Raw genomic sequence first — 24086 nt, forward strand, 5'->3', positions numbered from 1 at the left:
TCTCCCAACCAATCGTTGAAATCTTCCCACATCGTCTAATGGGTCTCCATCTACATCAATAAGCCTATGGTTCTGCTCAATGGGAATATCAATAGGTCTAGCTCCAAGACTGTTTCAACCAAAAAATCTAACATATACTTCCGTTGAGAAATGAGCACCCCTTTCTTCGATCGGCACACCTCGATGCCAAGAAAGTATCTCAATGATCCAAGGTCTTTAACCTCGAACTCTGTCCCCAAGAATGACTTCATTTGATGAATCTTCTGGATCATTTACAGTGATACCAATATCATCAACATACAAAATAAAGTAAGTTGTGCAATCCTGGTGCTTCTTGATGAAGAGAGTATGATCTGTCCAACTCTATGTGTACCCTACTCTTTTCACAGCAGTGCTAAACCTCTCAAACCAAGCACATGGCCGCTAGTTTAACCCATACAAGGCTTTATTTAGCTTGCACACTAAATTCTGACCATTGGCAAGCTTAAACCCTTGCGGCATAGTCATATACACCTCTTCCTCCAAGTCAACATGAAGGAAAGCATTTTTTACATCCAGCTGATGTAAAGGCCAATTCAAATTAGTTGCCAAAGAAAAAAGGACACATATAGAGTTCAGCTTGGCAACTAGAGCAAATGTTTCTAGATAATCAATCCCATAGGTCTAAGTGAAGCTCTTAGTAACTAATCGGGCTTTATATCTCTCAATTGTTCCGTCTGCATGATACTTTATTTGTGTAGACCCATTTGCATCCTACTAATTTCTTACCCCTGGGTAATAGAACAATATCTCAGGTACCATTCTTCTCAAGGGCCTTCATCTCTTCAAGCACGGCTTCCTTCCATGGAGTTTGACTAAGAGCATTTGAAACACCAAAAGGAACAAATACATAGGAGATACACAAAGTGAAAGCTCGATATGTCCCCTGGGTAATAGAACAATATCTCAGGTACCATTCTTCTCGAGGGCCTTCATCTCTTCAAGCACGGCTTCCTTCCATGGAGTTTGACAGAGAGCATTTAAAACACCAGAAGGAACAAATACTTAGGAGATACACGAAGTGAAAGCTCGATATGTTGGAGATAAGGCATTATAGGATACAAACTAAGATATGAGATGTTTTGTACAACTACGAACACCCTTACTATTAACATATATAATACCACGATTTATGGTATGACTTACCATAATAGCAAAGATTTGACTATGCATATGTTAGCATATATGATACCACGATTCATGATATGACTTACCATAATAGCAGAGATTTAACTATCCTATAGAATATGCCATAGAATATGCTTTAGAATAAGTTGTGATTTGATCTTGATTTTATTTAGTTTCCTTTGTTGTAGTATGAGCATGTGCTCATTTTATCTATAAATACTAGAGCTGTGAATGAGTAATTGATATCATTCAAGCCTTTACACAATTCTCTCCTTTCTCTTCCTTTTATATATTTCTACTTGGTCTCAGAGCCAACACCTTTCCACACATTTCAGTAGCCTTGCTACTTGTGCGACAGCTACCTTAGGCTGTTTGTGACATCGTGTGACGTTGCCCACACATGTTTTTCTGTGTTGCTGTTTTGTGATCGAAAACAGGTATTTTTTAAGTTTTACAATTTCTTTTTCACTCTTCTAGGGTTGGGTAAATTGGGATAGTTGGTTTCCAACACCTAGAAAGGCTTGGGTATAAAAATATATATATATAAAAATAAAAATAAAATAAAATTAGCCTACAAAGAGGTTCCAAATATTAAGGAGGAGGTTGTCTGGCTATATGTAAGCGGGCAGCGCTCCTTAAAAAAGGTATGTATTTGGATTTTTCAGGGAATGGTCTGAGGAGACATTGTTATTGTTTATGATCTGAGGAGACCCTTTCATTTATTAATAGAATTTGTGGTGTTTTTGGAGTTTTTTATTGTCGTGTGACAGATTATGGCAGATTCAGGGTCCTCGACTGTTAATTCTCTTGGCTCAAGTTCTGTGGGTGGTGGTGCCATTTTTCCCACCAACTCATCAGAAAATCCAGGACTTCAAATCACCACAGTGAAGTTGGATGGCTCCAACTATTTGATTTGGGCACAGTCTGCCAAGATGTTCATTGGTAGCAAAGGCAAGATTGGCTATATTACTGGTTCTGAGAAAGAGCCAGCTATGTTAGAGAAGGCATATCCACAGTGGTTTGCAGATAACGCTATGGTTATGTCTTAGCTAGTCAATTCGATGCAACCAAACATAGTTGTTGGCTATATGTTTATGAAGACTGCTAAGCAGATTTGGGATTCAGTTCAACGCACTTATTCTCAGAGGCAAAATAATGCACGAATTTTCCAACTGGGGCGAGATATCACCAGGATTTCTCAGGGTGACTTGACAGTTTCAGGTTACATCGCCAAGCTTCGTGCTATTTGGGAGGAGATGTCATATTATGATTCCTTCCACTCTTGGAAGGATCCAGATGATGCAGTTTTATATACAAGAATTGTGGAGAAGAATCGAGTGTTTCAATTTCTTGCCGGGTTGAGCGACGAGTTTGAGTATGCTCGTGTTCATTTATTGGGCTTATCTTCATTCCCAACTCTTGAGGATACTCCTATGTGTTGTCAGAAGAGAGCTGCCGGACTCATCCATTAGGTGTTGCTTCTGTTGATCGTTCTGATCGTTCTGCTATAGCATTCGGGTTCCCAACCTTTCAAGAACTTCACCATCCCAGTCAGTTCAGAGCACTACCACCGGTCCTCCTCTGGGACAACAACGTGGACGGTGTGACCATTGCGGAAAAATTGGTCACATGAAATCTCGTTATTATGCTCTACATGGACGTCCACCACAACAGAACCAACAGCCTCGATCCTCTGCACATTCTGTTACACAACCAGTCTCGTTGTCAACTCCTAACAACCCTGCCTCTACATCTTCTACCACAGTTACCTTGACTCAAGCTGATTTGGACAAGTTCAAGCAATTCTTCAACCAAATGGAAGCATCACCTCAGCCAACCTCCACTTATGCCCACTCAGGTACTATTGCGTCTGTATATAGCGTATCTACATCTTCAACACCATGGATCATTGATTCTGGTGCTTCAGACAATATGACTGGTATGTCCTCACTCTTCCAATCTTATAGTATCTGTTCTGGCCAACGCAAGGTCCGCCTTGTGGATAGATCTCCATCTTCCATTGCTGGGACATATCAGTTACTCCTTCATTAACTTTGTCAAATACACTTCATGTTCCAAAGTTGACTACAAATCTTATTTCTATTAGTAGCATTACCAAACAATTAAATTGTAGTGTAACGTTCTTTCCCTCTCATTGTATTTTTCAGGATCTGGTGTCGAAACGGACGATTGGCAGTGGGCGTGAAGTGGACGGTTTATACCTGTTGGATGCTCTTTTGTCACCTTAAGCACATTCAGCTTCATTTTCTAATATTGTTTCATCTAATAAAGCCCAGCTTATGCGTTGGCACATGCGTTTAAGACATATTTCTTTTGGTTATTTGAAACATTTATTTCCTTCCTTATTTTGTAACGTGACAGTGTCAGATTTATCCTATGAAACATGTCACATGGCTAAACATGTTTGTTCCGATTATCCTACTAGTAATAAATCTGCTTTAACACCTTTTGATCTTGTTCATTCAGATGTGTAGGGTCGTTGCCCAGTTACTTCTAGTCTTGGATTTCGCTATTTCGTGTTGTTCATTGATGATCATAGTCGTGTTACTTAGGTTTATCTTATGAAAACCAAAAATGAGGTATACACCATTTAAAAAAATTTTATGACAATGGTTCAGACTCAATATGGTCGTACCATTAAAAAATTCAGATCTGACCAGGGTACAGAGTACACTAATGGGGAGGTACAACAGTTATGTACATAATTTGGGATTGAGCATCAGATGGCTAATGTTAAAACCCTCAACAGAATGGTCGTTTTGAGAGAAAGAATCGCCACATCCTTGACTTAGCCAGAGCAATCTGCATTGGCATGAATGTTCCCCAATCATTTTGGGGAGATGCAATTCTTACTGTTGTTTACATCATTAATAGGACTCCTTCTAGGATTCTTAACTTTGCAGCCCCACTCTCAATCTTACATCCCAATTCATCTCTTTTTTTATTCCTCCGCGAGTCTTCGGGTGTGTGTGCTTTATTCAGTAGTTGGGGCAGACTTGTACAAAGCTTGACCCCGAGGCTTTGAAGTGTGTGTTTTTGGGCTATTCTCACTCTCAAAAAGGTTATAGGTGTTACCATCCTCCCAGTCGGCGGCGGTTTATATCCATGGATGTTTCTTTCTTTGAGCATACACCATACTATAGTGGTTCAGTTGGTTCTCAGAGTGAATGGTTCCTATTGAATATAATGGATGATCACCTTCTTCCGTCTTCAACTCCTCTACCATTACCTGTTTCTTCTTTTATGATTCCTCCTCGTGATACCCCTCCAGCAAGGGGAATTGTTCCTTTTTCACAGGTTTATAGTCAGAGACAACAGGTACAAGCTTCTACTCCCACGATCGACTGCCCTGTTCCTTCAGCACTAGCTCCGCCTTCTCAAGCTATTGTTTTGCTTGATGATCGCCCAATTGCTCTTCGAAAGGGTAAACGTTCTTGTACATACCTTATTTCTAATTTTGTTTCTGATTATGCTCTCTCACCCTCCTATCGGAGTTTTCTTGTTTTTGTTCCCTCGGTTCCTATTCCTTCTAGTGTTGCAGATGCACTAGCACAACCTTAATGGTGTGATGCTATGACAGAAGAACTACAAGCACTTGAGAAAAATCAGACTTGGGACATGGTTCCGCTTCCTATTGGACGAAAGGCTGTGGGTTGTCGTTTGGTGTTTACAATTGAGCATAATCCACATGGGTCAATTGCTCGTTACAAGGCCCGATTGGTTGCCAAGGGTTATGCTCAAACTTATGGCATAGATTATCAGGAGACTTTTGCCCCTATTGCCAAGATGAATACCATCCATGTATTATTTTCCGTTGCTGCAATTCGATCTTGGCCTTTATTTCAGTTAGATGTAAAGAATGCCTTTCTCAATGGTGATTTACAAGAGGAGGTGTACATGGTTCCTCCTTCGGGCTTTCGTTCTCCTGCTCATTCTGGTATGGTATGTCATCTTCGTCGTTCTCTGTATGGCCTCAAGCAATCTCCTCGAGCTTGGTCTGATCGCTTTGGCACTGCTATGCTCAAGTTTGGTTTCCATCAAAGTGCAACCGATAATACCTTGTTTTTACGTCATTCAGGTGGTAAGACAATTGCTCTCATTGTGTATGTCGATGATATTGTTCTTACCGACGATGATACTACCGGAATTGATGAGGTTAAGAGCTATCTTGGTCGTCAGTTTGAGGTTAGGGATCTTGGTCCCCTACGGTACTTCTTGGGCATTGAGGTGGCTCACTCCAAGACTAGCATTTTCATCTCTCAACGCAAGTATGTTCTTGACTTACTTTCTGCTTCTGGTCAGCTTGGCGCTCGTCCTGCTGATACTCCGATTGAGCAGAATCATCGGTTGGCTGATTCTGAGGGCGAGTTGTTGTCAGGTATTGGTCAGTATCAACGACTTGTGGGGAAGCTCATCTATTTATCCATGACTCGACCTGACATTGCTTATGCCGTGAGTGTCGTGAATCAATTCATGCACTCTCCTCGTGCCCCTCACCTTAATGCAACTATTCGGATCCTTCACTTCCTTAAAAGGGTGTCCAGGCCGTGGTATTTTGTTTGTCAATCATGGTCACTTACGTGTTGAGGCTTGGACAGATGCTGATTATGCAGGACCAATTTCAGATAGGAGGTCTACTTCAAGTTATTGTACCACTATTGGTGGTAACTTGGTTACTTGGCGCAGTAAGAAGCAGGATGTTGTCTCTCGATCTAGTGCAGAGGCAGAGTATTGGGCTATAGCTCTTGGGGTAGGTGAGTTGCTTTGGCTGAAAACCTTGATGACAGACTTGTGCCTTCCAGTATCGCTTCCATTTTCACTCTACTGCGACAAGAAGTCTGCCATTAGCATAGCAGCAAATCCCGTTCAGCATGACAGGACTAAGCATATAGAGGTGGACCGTCACTTCATACGAGAGAAGATCATCTCTGGTCAAATTTGCACGCCATTTGTCCCAAGCTCTCAGCAGCTTGCAGACATTCTTACAAAGGGCGTCAGCAAGATTGTGTTTGAGAATGCATTGTCCAAGTTGGGCGTTTCAGATATCCACGCACCAACTCGAGGGAGAGTGTTAAACATATATAATACCACGATTTATGGTATGACTTACCATAATAGCAGAGATTTGACTATGCATATGTTAGCATATATGATATCACGATTTATGGTATGACTTACCATAATAGCAGAGATTTGACTATGCTATAGAATATGCCATAGAATATGCTTTAGAATAAGTTGTGATTTGATTTTGATTTTATTTAGTTTCCTTTCTTGTAATATGAGCATGTGCTCATTTTATCTATAAATACTAGAGCTGTGAATGAGTAATTGATATCATTCAAGCCCTTACACAATTCTCTCATTTCTCTTCTTTTTATATATTTCTACTCTTACGATACGCAAGAGGGACATCAAGATCAACTGGAATACTATTGGGAAAAGAATCAAGAGTATCAATGTCAACTGAGTAATTACCTGGATCGAGGGAGACTTCTTGGTCCAAGGGGTGAGTCAATGACTTGTTTTGCCCTTCTAGTGTAGACAATTGGCTGTTTTCTTTGCTGCAAATCATTGGTGTTAGGAGGACCAAACATAAGCACCTCAGTAAGAAGCTACCCCTGAATGGGAACAGGCAAAGGAAGGGGGCATTCCCTCTAAATGGACGACGAATTCTCTACCTGTATAATAGTCTCCCCCTGTAGAGAATCCCGAGCAGTGGGGAAACAAAAGGAACAAACTCAAAGAATGTAACATCCATGGAGACCAAGCGATGACGAGTGGTAGGGTAATAACACCGACACCTTCCTGAGTGGTGGAGTATCCAAGAAAGGCACATCGGATAGCCTTAGGGTCCATTTTGTCTTAGCGATGATGAATGTAAACATAACAAACACAACCAAACACTTTCGGAGGGAAAGTAAACAAGGCAGTGTGATGGTGTAAGACAGAGAAGGGGGATTGATAGCCAAGAACCTTAGAACGCATGCGATTGATAAGGTGTGTAGCTGTTAAGGTTGCATCAGCCCAATAACTTTTAGGCACTCCCATCCCAATTAGAAGAGAATGGGTCACCTCCGTAATATGACAGTGTTTTCTTTCAGCTACACCATTCTGTTGTGGTGTATCGACACAAGAGGTTTGATGGACAATCCCGTTATCAGCAAAAAAGGAGGCAAGACCACCATATATAAACTCTCCTCCATTATCAGATCGAAGGACTTTGAGGGGACAATCAAACCGAGTACATATCATCTTACGAAAGGTTTTAAAAATGGAATGAACTTCATCTTTGGTTTTCATAAGAAAAAGCCAAGTCATCAATAAACACAACAAAGTAATGAAAACCAAGTAACGAAGTAGTAGATTCAAGACCCCACACATCATAATGAACAAGTTGCAAAGGAGTTGTACTTTTATTAATAATAGTAGGATAAGAAACACGACATTGTTTGGCAAAAACGCATGTTTCACAATTTAACTCAAAAGATTCAACAGAAGCAAACTAGGGAAAGCACAAGCTTCAAAACAAAAGGAGGTAAATGACCTAGTCTATTATGCCATCACATTAACAGATCTTTATTGACATTACTATTCCTAACACTAGATTGATTTACAACATAATTAGAAGTTGGCCTCACGTTCAGCAAATACAAGCCATTGTCCTCACATCCACTTCTAATCGTCTTCCCCGTATCCAAGTCCAGTAACACAGTGAGATGGAAAAAATGTTACACTACAATTCAAGCCTTTCGTAATGTGACTGACAGAAAGGAGGCTATTGGTAAACTTTGGTACATGAAGAACAAACGATAAGGTAAGATTAGGAGAGACAGAAACAATGCCCTTCCCCGCAAAGGAGGTAAAGGTGCCATCATCCACTCTAACCTTATCCTTACCAGAACATAAACTGTACAAAAAAAAAAAAAAATCATATGCCATACCAGTCATGCGATCAGTGGCTCCAAAATCAATGATCCAAGGTGGCCCACCAGATAATGTGTCTAATAATGTGGAAACTTGATGTGCCGAAAGAGAGGTACCTGAGCAAAGTTATAGGTGGAAATGGAGGCATTTTAAGCTAGTAGATGTCGAAGAGCATCAAGTTCAGCCCCGGACAAAAAATTCGGTGCCCTGAGGAGGCATGGCCTGTAGAAGCAATCTCACGCTCAGCAGAATGTGTCGTAGATAACCTCCTAAATGAACCAGGACTTAGCCTAGCATTCGCATAAGCAGGAGCTAAAGTAGGGTGACCGTGTAGATTTCAACATGTTTCCCTAGTGTGGCGTGTACGCCCACAGTGATCACACCTCAACTTGTTCTTGTCATCCTGCTTCCCTCCTTTTGGAGGATTAGGCTTGTTCCATTGTTGTGTGACAAGAGCGGACCTCTCAGACAGTGGTACTTCTAGCTCAAGCTTAGTGTATATAGGTGCAGACATAGCCTTCTTCCTACTCTCCTCAACCTGGATATACGAAAACACCTCTAATAGATGTAGGGGCTAGGTACCTGCCTAACACTTATACCCTGGCATGACCGTATCTCGGATGCAGACCACCCAAGAACTCATAAATTTGATTCCTTTCTACAATAGCACGAAATGTTTTAATATCAGCTGCACACACAAGTATGTAGTCTTGGTGGTAGTGATCTAACTCTTCCCATTTACCACGTAGAGTGTGGTAATATACAGCAAGAGTTTGGTCTTCCTGCTTGAATCTTGAAATCTGTTGTTGGAGTTCATACAGTTTTACAAAATTATCAACCGAGGAATATGTCTCTTCCGCAGCCTTCGATAACCCTTTAGCTGTTTTCACAAACAAAAACCCTTTGTTGATATGTGGCTGCATTAACTGCAACAACCACGTCATAACTAGTGCATTATTTGCACTCCACTCTTTGAATTCCTAGTGCATTATTTGCACTCTAATCTTTGAATTCAGGATCACTCTTGGAGGGATACGTGACAGTCCATTCGATATGGTCAATCATCCTACAACCAGTGATATGCATACGAGCAAATTGAACCCACTCCATATAGTTTGTCTCATATGAGCAAATTGAGCCCACGCCATATAGTTTGTCTCATCCAGCCGAACAGTCGTAATACAAAGGCATGGATGGTGATCACAACTACTGCCTAATACTCGAGTTAGACTAGGAGAAGACCCAGCTTCTTTTGAAGTTAGCTCTAAGCCAGACATTTTATCAAACAGTTTCTAGGTATACAATCCTCAGAAACAAAAGTAACAACAAAATACGTAGAGAACCACTTCTCTAACACAAACAACTAGAAATATTACCGTCTCCTAAGATGCATAAAAAAGTGACCTTACAGCCACCACACAAACCCTAGAAAGCAACAAAGTAGATCATACCAGAATCGCAAACGACAAAGAAAAAGTCGTTGTTGCAAAACCATGCGAACATGAAAAAAAACACCGATCAAGTTGGATCCACGATGCGTATGGATGTGATTAACTCTACTTCCTTGCAAACAAATCCCATCTTGGAATCTGTTCAAACCCCTTCACACCCACTGTGGTTTACACAAACTTTCCCTAGGGTTTCAACTACACACCTAGAGCTTTACAAGCCATGCTCTGAAACCATGGTGACTTTAAGAGAGAATCAAATCAAGAGTAAAGAAGAAGAAGAAGAAGAAGAAGAAGAAGAAAGAGAATGAGAGAAAAAGAGAGAGAAATGAGGAAAGAGAGAAAGAATGAAAGAATACTTTCATCCTTCTACCACATTCTATTTATACTAACAAGTTTCAAAAATTACACATAAGCCCCAACATTATATAAGTAATAACAAAAAAAGCCCCTGCCAACAATAACTTTCAGGTTTTGGTTGCTTTTGCCAATGTTTTCCATTTATTGCAGCCTCTTAAAGTTGCTGCATTCAGCTGTGTGGCTTGAACTGGTCAGTCACAGGAGATTTATACCTAAATTGCTCACTGTTAACCCTCCGAAAGGTAGGCCTCAGGTTTGACAATTGCTGGTTGACCTGTTCAAATTTATGGAGCCAAATCTGAAGAATGCTGAACAGCGAGAACTGGTACATTTATTCTGTAAAAAGGCACTCTGATGGTGCTGGTTGTGCTGCTTCACGATTTTCCAGAGATCCTCTGCGAATATCATTTCTGTTATGTGATTTTAAACCTTCTAGCTGCATCCAGATTCGAAACATCATCCTGGGTGCATTTCCACACAATATCGATCCTTCTACTCCTAACATGAAGACCGATAGCTAGCAAGATCAACCAATCGCCATGAATTTTCTCAGAGGTTGATGCCACCTTGAAATCCAAATAGATGGTCCACAATGGTTCATTGGAATACTTGATGGATGCTGCTATGGATTTCTTCCAGATGCTGATTGTCGATGTTGATACTGAAGGGCGCAACCATTTCCCCAATGCAATTGCTAATCAGCTGTTTGATCACTAACTTAGTTTCAACAAGAGGAGGTGGTTATCAAAAGTTCCTTGTAAAATGGAGGGGACGTCCACTTTTTATTGTAATTGGACTACCGTCTACCGATAGTGAGTTCCAATGCCTAGCTCGGACCTTTATGAGCAATTTCATCCCTTTACCTTGCCGGGTCAAGTCTTTCCAAGCCGGGGAGGATTGATGGAGATCAATGGCAGCAACCATTAAAGGTGTGTCAAAGGTACGGAAAGGAGGATTTCAGAACTCAAGCCTTAATTTGGCATAGGTTCATGATGTGGGTCCACTTGGAGTCTTGAATAATTTTTGGTCACACTGCGTCATTTACGAGTTTGGTGGGCGTTATGATGCAATTAAGGTGATTTTTTATTGCTTTTATGTTATTAAGTTGTAAGTTAGGTATTAGAAGAGTTGCAAGTCTTATAGATTTTCTCAATTATGAGGTAAGTTTAGAAGTCGTGGGTTATGAGTTAAGCGGCACGCAAGTCTAAGAGGTATGAGCAGAATCCTATAACAGGATGGAGTGTAAACTTGGCTGATCAGTGAATGAATGACAAAAAAAATATCTAATGAAATTTCTTTGTGAGTGATTCACAAATATGAGGCTAGACTTATCCAAAAAAAAAATGCCTAGAGGCTAGACCTGTTGGTGTGATTCCAATTGACTGCTCTTATTTTATTTTTTTTCTCCTTGATTTTTATATATTTCTACAATCGAACCACAAAATTTCAGCCCCGGTTGTTTCAACTTTCAGCCACTGAATTCTGTATGTTTTAGCTATTTAAGGCTGCTCTTGAAGTCCTACACCATTATAATGCAAAACTGCAAATACATTCATAAGCATATCAGTGGTTAAACAATTCAAAAAGTACATCCCCATTAATTACAACTTCTGAATCCTGAAACAGCATCTGTTCATAAAGCTATACCAAAAATATATCAGGTAAGAAAATAAAGCAAAGAAATGGTAACCTGTGTGGTTTTTCCACATCCAGTCTCACCAGATATGAGCACCACCTGCTTTGAAACATTAACCAAAGAATAAATTCTTAGAGAGTGGCAGAAGTCAGATAGATAAAAATATACAAATTACAAGTCAAAAACCAACAATCAGCAAAACAAGTACCCTTTCAGTCAACAAGAGATCTAGTCAAAAATATATATATATAAATATTTGAAAAGTAAAAGTGTATTAGAAAGCGTTCATATCCTAATTAACGTCATAGAAAAGATTTCTCAACTCCCTCTCCCCTTTCCAAAGGGGGGCATTCCTCTTTCTAACAACATCAATATGATCATTCACCCACTCCTTTCCTTCATCAACACAATCCTGTCTAACACCATCAGTCACCACACTTTCACAGTCAAGGGTTCAACCACCCCTAAATTTGGATGTCGCTCCTCAGCCCACACAATCATATCCAAAGCCCCACACCGTTTATCCCTCAACACCTCTCCTACCCCATCCTCCATCTCCTCCTCCTCCCCTACACACGAAATCCACTCAACAACACTGTCCTCCCTACCTTCCAAACCGTCAACCTGAGTATTCGTACCAACAGCATGATCAATAGGCAGAGTTCTGTATTTCGTCAATTCCTGTACCAACAGAGCTGTTGCATCATCACTGAGAGTAAAATGAAGGTCCTTCCCAACATAAACTACCATCCTTTCGGAAGCGCCAGTCAAAGGGTCCATCTGTGACCTCCCCAATCTGTCTCCATCCAGTATAGAATCACCCAAATCATCAACCATGTCTGTAATAGGCTCAGAAATCCAACCCAGCTCCTCCCCAACCAATGACGGCTGAACCGATGAAGAGAAATCAGACAGAAACCCATCATTCCCCAAGAAATCCAAATCAGAATCCACACTGGCCATCCCATCCCTTTTTGATAACCCAAAAAGATCAACACCGGCCATCCCATCCCTTTCTAACAGCCCAACAAACCCACATCCATTCGAATCCGAGTCAACCACCTCATCCTCGGACCCCACCTCTACCACAGGGGAAAGCAACCGAGACTTTACTGAAAACCCATCACAGTCCTCCCCCATCACTCCTCGACACCCCGCAAGGAGTAGTAGAAGAAGGAGGAGCAGAAAGAGAGCTCCAAGAGTGGGAAATAGGATACATACCAGGTTCGAGGTCTCTGTCCTTGCGAGCCACCCATTTCTGTTTTTGCTTTTGGTCCATCTTTTGTCAGGGTGTTTAATCATAAATGAATTCCTTTGATAATCCGGCTTATCTGACGAGTCACAGTCCTCTGAAACATCACTGCAACTTCCGCTGAGCAACGGACCAAAGCTATTCCCAGACATCAATCTTTTGCAGCACTCAGCGTGATGGAATCTCTTAGTCTTCAACCCATCTCCCTGAAAGGACTCACCCACCTTTACCCAGAAGTCTCTCTCCCTCTGAGACAAATACTTAGCCACAGGCTTTGTTGTCGAAGGACCTTTGAACTGCGTAGGAGATGGACCTATGGACTGGGCCTGCTGAATGTAGATGGACTCCTTAGCAACCAGTGGACTGGACTGGTTCCCCTTAAAAGAGACAACAAGTCCCTTATCCGGGCCCCAAGCCACCACCCTATCCCCTCTAAACTTGCCTAATCTGGGCACAGGCTTATAATGAGGAAGCCCAGCCGACGATCTTGACGCAAGTGAGTTGGGCTTGGCCGGATGCAGCCCAGCTGAAGAGGATGGCCCAACAGATTTGACAGACATGGGCTTGGACTGAGACCTTACTGTAACATTTAGTCCCTGACGCCCATAGTGTGGCCCAGGTCCAGGCCCATCCTTATCAGAATACAAATGTCCCACACACTCACATGCATGATCACGTGCACCCACAGTTGTCTTGCACCGACAACGGGATGGCCATGAACACCAACCACGTCTCACCCCTAGATCTGCCCACCCCACTCTCCTTCGGCATGTGCATCCCCCTACGTCCCCAGCTCCCTGCCCTTGGGAAAGACCACCGTGACGATCCATAATATGCTCCTCCAGTGGAGCACAAAGACCACCTCCAGACCATCGTACCACTCGATCCTTCCTATCCGAAATCACTTGGGGTCTCCTCCTTTCACTCACATCGAAAGAATTCAAAGTCGGTACAAAGAAGGGCAGGTCTCTTCTGTCAACGAAAGTCTGAAAGCCCACCGCCTGTCTTCCACAGTGATTAACTCCGGGAACTCACCTCCCTCGAGCACAGTGATGACAATTCTCTCTGTATCACTCAATTTGTAAGCCTCAACATCTCACCAATGGCAACAAACAGCTTCTGACACCAAAGATGCAAAGGAAGACAATACAGAATAACACGCCGGTGCAAGGTCTTCATCCTCAGCCCAAAACACCCGACCCAATAGCACCACAAATCAATAAACTGTGCATCGCCCCAGACTTTCTTACCCCTCTTCAAAACCTTCTGAGATTCCAAAACCGATGGGAATCTGAACAAAAGCAACCCATCCGCCAGAGCGGAAACGCTAAACCCAAATGAAATTCTCCATGTCTTCGAAGCCCACCTCTCAATATCAGTCATAGATCCCACGTCTCTATCAAATCGTCTAACGAGGCAAGACTTGAGCATGGTCCAACAAAAGATTTATGAATCATGCCCAAACTCTAGTATTCCAGTAAACTCTAAGGGCCCAAGCTAAAACTGAACTATGGAGAGACTGTAATTAGAGACTATATAGTTCAGTGTTAGCTTGGGATTTAAAGTTTACTGGAATACTAGAGTTTGGGCATGATTCATAAATATTTTTGTTGGACCAAGAGGGGGGGTGAATTGGTCTTGCTTCAAATTCTTCTTTAGCACAGTGATAATTACAATCAATACAAATGCAATGAGACACAAGGTTTACAAGGAAAACCCTCTCAATAGGGAAAAACCTTGGTTCTTGGCCTCAGCCAATAAAAGCTCCACTAGTCAAAAACGAAGACTCAATGCTACAAAATCTTGCTTCAATTTTTTTATGTTTGATTGCATTTTTCGTGCAAATATAAAGCTCACCCTTTCTCTAACCTTAAGTGGTCAAGCCAATTTGTATCTAAGGGACCTGCTGGAATGATCACTTCGTGGTGAACATGCATACTGAGATAACCATCAGTTGGGTCCTCATATTTCCAAACCTCAAAATGCATGATATCATGCTCAAAACAGTTAGCAAGAGGAGCAAGAAGCATTGCACCATATTCAATCCCAACCAAACAAGTCCTGTTTGCCACAATCATTCCGTACATTGCTAAGAGAACCTTCAGAGCAAGACAACCAAATTATCTTCGCTAGCACTTTCTGGAATAAAAACTTCTTCACCAACAATCTGCTCACATAATGATCCTTCACAAACTTGATGCCCATGCTTCTCCACCACATCTTGGTCATGCAATTTGAAAATTCTTCAACGTGCTCATCAGCTAATCAATGTTGTTCACTCTCAATACCAAACTTCTTGTCACCATCCTCTTCTTTTGTCGTGTTGAATTCCTTAACTTCATCATCCTCATGTTTCGGAAGCAGAGGGGACTTCTGCTTAACCAAAAATTCACCTAAATCACCATATAAGATGTCATCATCCTCTTCCTCCGGATAATCATCATATTTTGGCTCAACCTCTGGGATTGCATCATCTTCTTCGATCAAAATCTGTTTTTCATGTTTTCTGCACTCCGCTGATCTATGCCCACGCTCTCCACACTTGTAACACTTCAGCCCAAGGTCTCCACCTTGACTTTGGCCAGATGTCCTTCCATAATTTTGGCGGTTTCCAGCGTTGGCATCCTGCTCTTTAACTCCACTAACATGTGGCAGCTGCTGTCCCACTTTTTGGGCCTAGTTTCTCACTGTTGTAGAGGCTGATTCACATTTAAAAGTGGACTGCAACCTTGTGAAAGTGCTGCTGGAACTCGAAACCTGCTTGCTTTGCTGCTTCACCACCAAAGCTCGTTGATAAGCCTCTGAAACTGACCAAAATGAATGCAAGAGCAGGACTTCTTCTATTAGTCCGCCAATATAGCATGCCACAATCTGTTCTTCACTCTCTGATAGGTCATTGTGTGCTAACCGAGAAATTGCTTTACTGTAATCTTCCACACTACGGCCTCCTTGCCTTACATTATGCAAACGTTGATACATCGTTTGGACATAATTAAAGGGCAAAATTTGTTCCTTCAACTTTTTCTTCATTTTTTTTCCATTCTATGATCTTTGGCTTACCTCTACGCTTTCGGGTAATCCGTAATTGCTCCCACCATTCCGATGCTTTACATTTTAAATGAATAGCCACAAGCTTGACCTTTTTTGTGATCTGGTATCTCGTGGTATTTGCCAATCAATAAACTCCTCTGCCTTGGGACTCCCGTGGAACTCGGGAATTTCTCTTCTGATATTCACCTCCCAACGACGTCTGGTCCGACTGTCGGGTGACCTATGGCGCCGCGAAATATAAAATGGATTTTTAAAATGTTTCGAGTTTAGACTGGTTATCCTCCATTGGAAAGTTGTCATCAACCAGCAGGTTGATAACATGTTGAGCCAATTGTTGGTTCAACATCTCGACTTGTCTCCGCAAATTCTCGACTTCGTTTTTGACTTTCTGGGGTAAGGGTTTGGTTGGACCTTGCATCCTAAAACGTTCTCTTCTCAGTTGTTGTCCTGGAAGCATGATTGAGCAGTCAGAAAGCTGAACCCATGCTCTGATACCACACTGATGCCGCCTTACCAAGAGGAAAAGATCAAATCGTCTTCACAGCAATATTCAAACGAAATAAAGAACAAAAGCAAGAGAAAGGAGAATTGACAGGCAACTTTATTTGCTGTAAAATAATTCTCTGAAACTGTAAAACTCCCCAAACACTAGGAATTACAAGGCTTTATATAAAGTTTCTTCTTCCCCCAATCCTAGCCTTATATTAGGTAAAAACCAAATCTATAATAAAACCAAAATAGGAAAGCTGCTGAAAATTAGAAAACTACAAAAAACAAAGAAAATTTTAAAATATCTAAAAAACACATATTCCACTGCAGAAAATTAGGTTTCTCTGACTGCATCAACCTACAGTCCTTTAATTTGGTTATCCAGTGGTTCATTACTTTCTCTCCTAGTTCTGCTACAAGGAGGAAGGTTTCTTGCAGGTTCTTCACTTGCATCATTTGGTGCTTGTGGTATGAGAGAAAAAAAAAAAAAAAAAAAAAACTTTACGAAACAGCAGTTTCGTTTTGGGATTAAAACACTAATCATATTTTCTCTACTATTCCTTTTCGCCAATAAATAGCTCATGCTTTCAGAGAACCAAAGACACAAACAAGAAAGATTCAAAGCCTTATCGAGAGACTGTAGTGCGTGCATATTTTGTTTTTTATTCATCAATCATTCTTATTTAGATTGGCGAGAGTAATATGAGTGTATTGAGAAACTACTTTTCTTTGTATAGCCTATGATTGCATGTATTATGATTAAAGCATGATGGTTTGAATACTTACTAAGATTTTGTGTTGGTTCAAGTTCTTGTTATTCGATAATTTAGTTAAAGTTAAAAAGTAGTTAAAATTAGATAAGACAACATAAAATACGCACTATCACCAAAAATATATATATATATATAATGAAATAAAATAAAAATTATTCAAGCTTACGGGTACTTTTTATACACGAATCACAACTATTACGTATTTTAATATACAAATATTCTTAAGATTCTGCTGCTTCTAGAACCAGTCAACAGCTTAAGTCGGTCTCTTAGCATGATGCAATTTGCAATTTAGGAAGCAAAATCAATAGAATAACATGTAAAGTAAACTTAAACAACCTGATTAGATTTTATTGTGGATGTAATGAGATCCCTGAAGGATGATATTGGAAGCTTAGACCTCTGTTCAATAATCTGCAATGCATAAAATCATAATAAACCTTCACTTTTAGACTACTAAACAAAATAATTTTGACAGCACAATTACATAGGTAGTATTTATTTTAACCAAAAAATTTATAGAACATAAAAAACTCAGTATTATAAGCAGCAGAACCTCTGTCAGTTTCGGGGACTTTTCTACTCTAGAAGCAAGTGATTCCACCTTCTTTGCTATTTCGTCCTTGTTCATTGAAGGTCGGCAAAAGATATCATCTCTCTTTCCATGTCTTTTATCAGATTTTCCACTATGTTTCCCAATCATTTCCTCGTCTACCTTTTGATCATCAGGTGGATATCGAGTAAATAAGTCCTGCAATACCTCTTTTGCCATTTCTGAAAATGTTAAGGGAGTGAGATTTTCTTTCCCCATCTTCTTGTCCACTTTTCTTTTAGCTTTGTAAACAGATACGCATCGCTGATTCCCACGCCTACACAAGCTCAAGCTCATAAGTAACTATACCGAATGGGAGCAAGATATCAGTGCCCAACTAACAAGTAAAAACGGTGACATTAGAAACAAATGGGGAATCACTAGCCTCAATTTTCAATGGTGTAGAAAATTTGAGGGTCACATTCACCAGAATCATAATGCGATATCACCACCAATACTCACCCAGAACTTTTGGACGTCATACCCATTTTCTTGCATAATTCATGCACCACTGCACGTTCATAATTTGTCAGGTTGGCTTCAAATGTGTACACTGCATTAACAGCATTCTCAATTAGACAATTGGGCTTTGATTTATTTCACAGCTTTTCAAAATAAATAAATAAAACTAGGCGGGCAAAAAGACTTGAAAATTTATTTATAAAAGGCTCTCAAAAATGCAGCAGTTGGCATGAAGTCACCAAAAACAGAATTGTATGTGTCCACCACTCTGCACAATGCATCAATCAGAACCTTTATGTCCAGTTTTGATATCCTGCAAGCTAAGGTTTTATTTAATGCTTCCGAGGATGCCTCAGTGCACCTTTACTCCATTCAAATGGATACAATCCCCAGAAGGAAAGAGATCACAACATTATAGTCAGCATAAAAAAAAATTAAAAACTAAAAATAAAAAATAAACACTCAAGAGTGCATTAAACCGTTACCCGAAGTTCTGATGTGATAAAGTGTGAACAGTAGTTATCAACTATGGGCTCGATCAAGAGAGGTTGAGTACTTAATTGAGAATAGATGAGGTCGTTCATTGAGGTAGCTAGGCTACCATGTCTCTACGCCAGAGGTGAGACTATGGTATTGCCGGCGTCAGAGACGAGAGGTTTTTGTTTCAAAGTGGAAGATCAGGGTATATGGCAGAAACGAGATGCATTACAGGCATGTAGAGGTGGGGCAAACCAGTGGGCTCGATTGAGAAGGTAACGGAGTGGGCTTCAAGGGCTTGGAGTGTGGCCAGTGGTGGTGCTGTTGCCACTGCCTGACACTCTGCTGCTGTACCAATTACTGTCACACGCAGAGGCCATTAAAGTCCTCATGGAGGGGAAGCGAACTTGGGTTGAAGCCACTCTGAGGTTGGACATTTGGTGTTCAAGGTTGGGTGTTCCAGCATCTTGAAAGGGAGAAAGGAAAGTTGGTTGTTACTCTTTGGATTACCACTCCCTTTATGGTGCAATTCCCTCTTCAGAGCTGTCAGTGATGCTTGTGGGGGTTTCAAAACGGTTGAGGGCAATGCGATAAAGGATGCTACACTACAATCACTGCACTTCAAGGGGGCGGTGGCTGAAGAACGATTGCCGAAATTAGTGCCGACTGAGGCATTGTTTGGTCGATATGGTGGCAGATGAGGGAAAGAAAGGTGAGTGGAGAAGGAATGGGAACGCTCGGTGTGAAGATAGAGAGTGTGGGTGTTTCGTCAAGGTCAATTTCCAGAGGACGGGGATGGAGGCCAGCATAGGGAAGCAAAGGATTGGGGGAGGCGACCTGGAGCCCAGGGTTAACGGTCATGCTATCGTATCAGGTATGCCGTCACATGACACATGAAGGGATTTTAAAAACGATAGATCGAGTATCTTAACTTAGTGCGATGTTCACTCGGTTCACCTCCATCTTGAATAGAATAGATGCTCTCGGTGAAGGGTATTCCACCTACAAGAGCATCAAGAAGATTCTAAGGTCTTTGCCGCACCAATGGAAGCCCAAAGTCACAGCCATTGCTGAATCTAAGGATTTCAAGAAGCTAACACTTGATGAGCTACCTGGCTCTCTACTAACACATGAGATTGCTTTGAAGGGTCCAAAAGACTCGGTCAAAGCCAGCAAAGGGCGGGCTTATTCTCAAATGATCTCACCAAGAGAGTGAAGGTTATGATGTTGATGGGGAAAGTGATGAAAATGAAGAACTGGCCATGATTTCCAGAAAACTATTTTTTTTTTTTTTTTTTTAATAAGTAATAATTGAATTAAAAAGGCGTTCAAGAGGGGAACGCATCCCTTATACAAAAGTGGAACCGGGGTTTAAGGCCCCAAAGATTCCAAAAAAATGATTAAATCATCGGGAGAGAAACAGGACTTCCTCTTCAAGTAACTGAAAAGAGAGCGAATAATGTGAAGTTTCAGAATCGTTGTGGACGACTCTTTCCCTTCGAACATTCTACTATTCCTCTCCTTCCATATGCACCACCAGACACAATGTGGTACAACTCTCCAATAATCGCGAACAACACTTCTCACACGGCATCCTCTCCAAATACGAATCAAATCCTTAGGATAATGAGGCATAACCCAACCCATACCAAACAAACAAAAGATAAGATTCCAACAATCGCTCGCCACAGGACAATGCATGAGAATATGAGCAACTGACTCACCATCTTGTTTGCATAGGTAACACCAGTTAACAAGACAGTTGCCCCTTTTCCTTAAATTATAAATCATCAGGATCTTACCCCATACAGCGGTCTAAACAAAGAATGCCACCCTAGTTGGAGCGATAGAACGCCAGATAGTCTTCCCCAAAAAATCAACGATATCAAAATCAGAAAGACATAAGAATAAGGATCGAACTTCGAAGCGACCATGGGAAGAGGGAATCCATGTCATGTCGTCACAACATTTGCCAACTGCCTCCTATAGATACAGCAAATCTAGAAAAACACATACCTCGTCCACCTCCCAATCCTGAAAAGAGAGTCGAAAGTGCACATCCCACGTAATCCCACTTCTATCAAGCCGATAACAGTCAGCTACGCAGGCATGTCTATCAACTGCAATACTGTATAATCTGGGAAATAAACTAGATAAAGGCTGGTCTCCACACCAAAGATCCTCCCAAAAGCGAACACATCTGCCATCACGAACTTTGAATCTGATATGAGTAGAAAAAGCATCCCATCCTTCCAAATGGATTTCCACGCCCCTACTCCTCCCACTAGAGACACCATATGAGTAGACCAACCACCACTCTCTTCCCCATACCGGCATGAAACAAGCCTTCGCTAAGGGCGATGTCTTTCCCTCCCGTAACTCCACAGCCATTTTCCCAAAAGAGCTTAGTTAAAGGGAACCAGTCTTCTAATACCAAGACCACCAAACTTCATTGGCTTGCAGACTTGTTCCCAATTGACAAGGTGATACTTAAACTCTTCTCCTCTTCCGCCCCAAAGGAAATCCCTTTGAATTTTTTCAACCCTAGCAGCAACAAATCATAGAATTTGGAACATGGATAAAAAATATGTGGGAAGGCTCGATAAAGTGCTCGATAAAGTGCTTTTAATGAGAGTAGCCCCCCCCCCCCCCCCCCCCCCCCAACACCCAAAGACAAGTATTGCTTTTTCCATCCTGCCAATCTCTTCGCATACCTATCAATCACAGGGTCCCAACTCCCCACTGTCTAGAGGAAACCCCTAAGGGCAAACCCAAATACGGAATTGGAAAAGAACTCACCCTACACCTAAGGACTGCCGCTAAAGATGAGATATTCTGAACATCCCCAACCAGAACAAGCACACTTTTAGCCACATTAACCTTCAGACTAGGACAGCCTGAAAACAGGCCAAGATGCACCTAAAATATCATCTAAGCTGAGACACATCAGCATCACAGAAAACTAGGGTGTCGTCCGCAAAAAGTAAATGAGAGACCTCCATTTGATGGACAGGATCTCTTCCCACCATAAAACCCTTAATAAGATCGAGATCCTCTGCCCTTCGCACAAGTCTGCTTAATCCCTCCATAACAATAAGAAAAAGGAAAGACGACAGGGGATCTCCTTATCTTAAACCCCGAGTACACCCAAATAAGCCAGCAGAAAACCTGTTCACAAGAACAAAGAACTTGACAGACGAGAGGCGTGTCTCAATCCATTTCCTCTATTTACCTCCAAACCCCATTCTCTGTAGCAAATAAAGCAGGAAATTCCAATTCGCATGATCATACGCTTTCTTAATGTCAAGTTTGCATAAGACTCCGGGAACACCACTTCTCAATCTAGAGTCCACACATTCGCCTGCAATAAGAACTGAATCAAGAATTTCCTGTCCTCCGACAAAAGCATTCTGGGAATCCGATATAATCCCATCCATCACTTCCCTCATCCTAAGAGCAAGAACCTTAGCCATAAGCTTGTAGATACAACCCACTAAGCTAATAGGTCAAAAGTCTTTAATGTCAGAAACACCTCCCTTCTTAGGGATAAGGCAATGAATGACGCATTTAGCGACTTCTCAAAGGCACCTATAGAATAAAACTCCTGAAAAGTGCCCATCACCTCATTTCTCACAACCGCCCAACTTTCCATTAGAAACCGCATAGTGAACCCATCAGGCCCCGGAGCTTTGTCCCCGTTACAACTTGATAAAACCTTTAGAACTTCTTCTTCAGTAAAGGGAATCTCAAGCCCCTCCCTGTCGATCTCAGAAATAGCCACAAAATGAAGACCATCAAGTTTAGGTCTCCAAGCTAGCGGCTCGGTATAAAGCTTCTGATAAAAAGAAGCAATCCCATTTCGCACATCTTCCTCCCTCCACATCTCTACACCTTCCACCCGAATACGTCCTATATGATTGCTTCTTCTATAAGCATTAGCGAGTCTGTGAAAAAATTTTGTATTACGATCTCCCTATTTTAACCAAATAGCCCGGGATTTTTGTCGCCATGATATCTCCTCCATGCTAGCAATCTCAACAAGAGCTCCCTGACAAGAAGCTCTTCTAGAACGTAATAACTCCACATCCCCACTCGCCTCTTTAAGGCGATCAATCTCAAAAAAATCAGCAAGGACTCTATGCTTCCACAATTCAAGATTCCCAAAAACTTCTTTATTCCATTTCTTAAGATCGAGTTTAAGAGCCTTTAACTTCATAGTTAACATGAAGCTAGACGAGCCTGTAATGCTCTTAGCCACATATTCTCAAATCGAAACGGAGACCTTCAAGAACACAAACCCCCACAATCCAAAACCAGAGGAACACAAACCTCCCTTGCTAAAACTGCTTGAACGACATCCAGGAATTTCTCTTCCCACTCTCCAAAAATCAAGAAACGATCCAGCCTTGAAAAAGTGACTGGGTCCCTACCATTTAACCATGTATAGGCTGCGCCTTCCATTGGTAGATCAATGAGAAGATGCCCATCAATGAAATCAGAAAATTGATCCATTTCAGAAGACCTCCTTCCTCTTGTGGACCTCTCTAATGGGAATCTAACAAAATTGAAATCCCCACCCAAACACCAAGGAAGAGACCACATTTCTTGAGCATGATTTAGCTCCTCCCAGAAAAAAGCCCGATCAATATCAACAACCAGTCCATAGACCCCAGTGAAAACCCATCTGAAATTGTCCTCTTTCAATTTGAACTTGCAAGACAGAGAGAATCTCCCCACCCACACATCCATCCAAGACAACCATCTACAATCCCATCGCCCGAAGTACCTGTAGCATTCAAGACCTCCCATTCCACAAACCTTCCTCCCACAACTCCTAACCACCCCATCAAAAATGGATGCCAACTTGGTTTCTTGCAAACAAACAACTTGGCCCCCCCACTTCCTTAAAGCTACCTTTACCACCCTCCTTTTATTCGGGTCGTTGAGACCACGAACATTCCAAGTAATAATTCGTAGCTTCATTAAAAACCAAATAAGATGATCTCCCCTCCTCCCTTCCTCAAACTCCTACTCCTAGTCCTTCCCCTCTCCCTCACCACCCCTTTCTTCCCTTCATAATTGACTTCAGAGATAAGATTCTTGACCTCTTGTGCCCCTTTCCAAGAGGGTATAGGCCTCGTGTTCACAACCTCTTCAGTCACAGCTACCTCTCTTCCTTCCACTATTGGTTGAAGAATGGATAGTGTCAAGTCACTATTCCCCTTTGAAGAAACACCCAACAACTCACTAGTAGCTCCTATATTTTCGACCACCCAGTCCTTGCCTAAGTCAACATATGTTCCTGAACAACCAGGTGTCTCAACTGCCAATGGTTCCTCCTCTATCACTTCAGAAAAATCATTCTCCAGCCAAGGAGCAAACTCATTGGAGCAAACTTGTTGGATGGAAACCAGATCAGTAGCCACCTCCT

General features: G+C 41.6%; 1 protein-coding gene across 1 annotated transcript in view; it reads right to left on the reverse strand.

Moving 5' to 3' along the window:
• LOC132311153 (DExH-box ATP-dependent RNA helicase DExH6-like) overlaps nucleotides 1-24086 on the reverse strand; it is a 67444-nt gene that overhangs the window by 35256 nt on the left and 8102 nt on the right. The window contains exons 2-5 of the mRNA XM_059808915.1: nucleotides 18179-18269; nucleotides 17681-17993; nucleotides 17464-17538; nucleotides 11614-11658 (exon numbers count right to left, since the gene is read on the reverse strand). Coding sequence (XP_059664898.1) covers nucleotides 11614-11658; nucleotides 17464-17538; nucleotides 17681-17993; nucleotides 18179-18269 — 524 coding nt within the window. The remainder of the gene's footprint in view (nucleotides 1-11613; nucleotides 11659-17463; nucleotides 17539-17680; nucleotides 17994-18178; nucleotides 18270-24086) is intronic.

Source organism: Cornus florida, unplaced genomic scaffold (genome assembly GCF_030987335.1).
Source record: "Cornus florida cultivar Cherokee Brave unplaced genomic scaffold, ASM3098733v1 CherokeeBrave_3.0.0_Hap2_Chr06, whole genome shotgun sequence".
In the NCBI taxonomy this organism is placed as follows: domain Eukaryota; kingdom Viridiplantae; phylum Streptophyta; class Magnoliopsida; order Cornales; family Cornaceae; genus Cornus; species Cornus florida.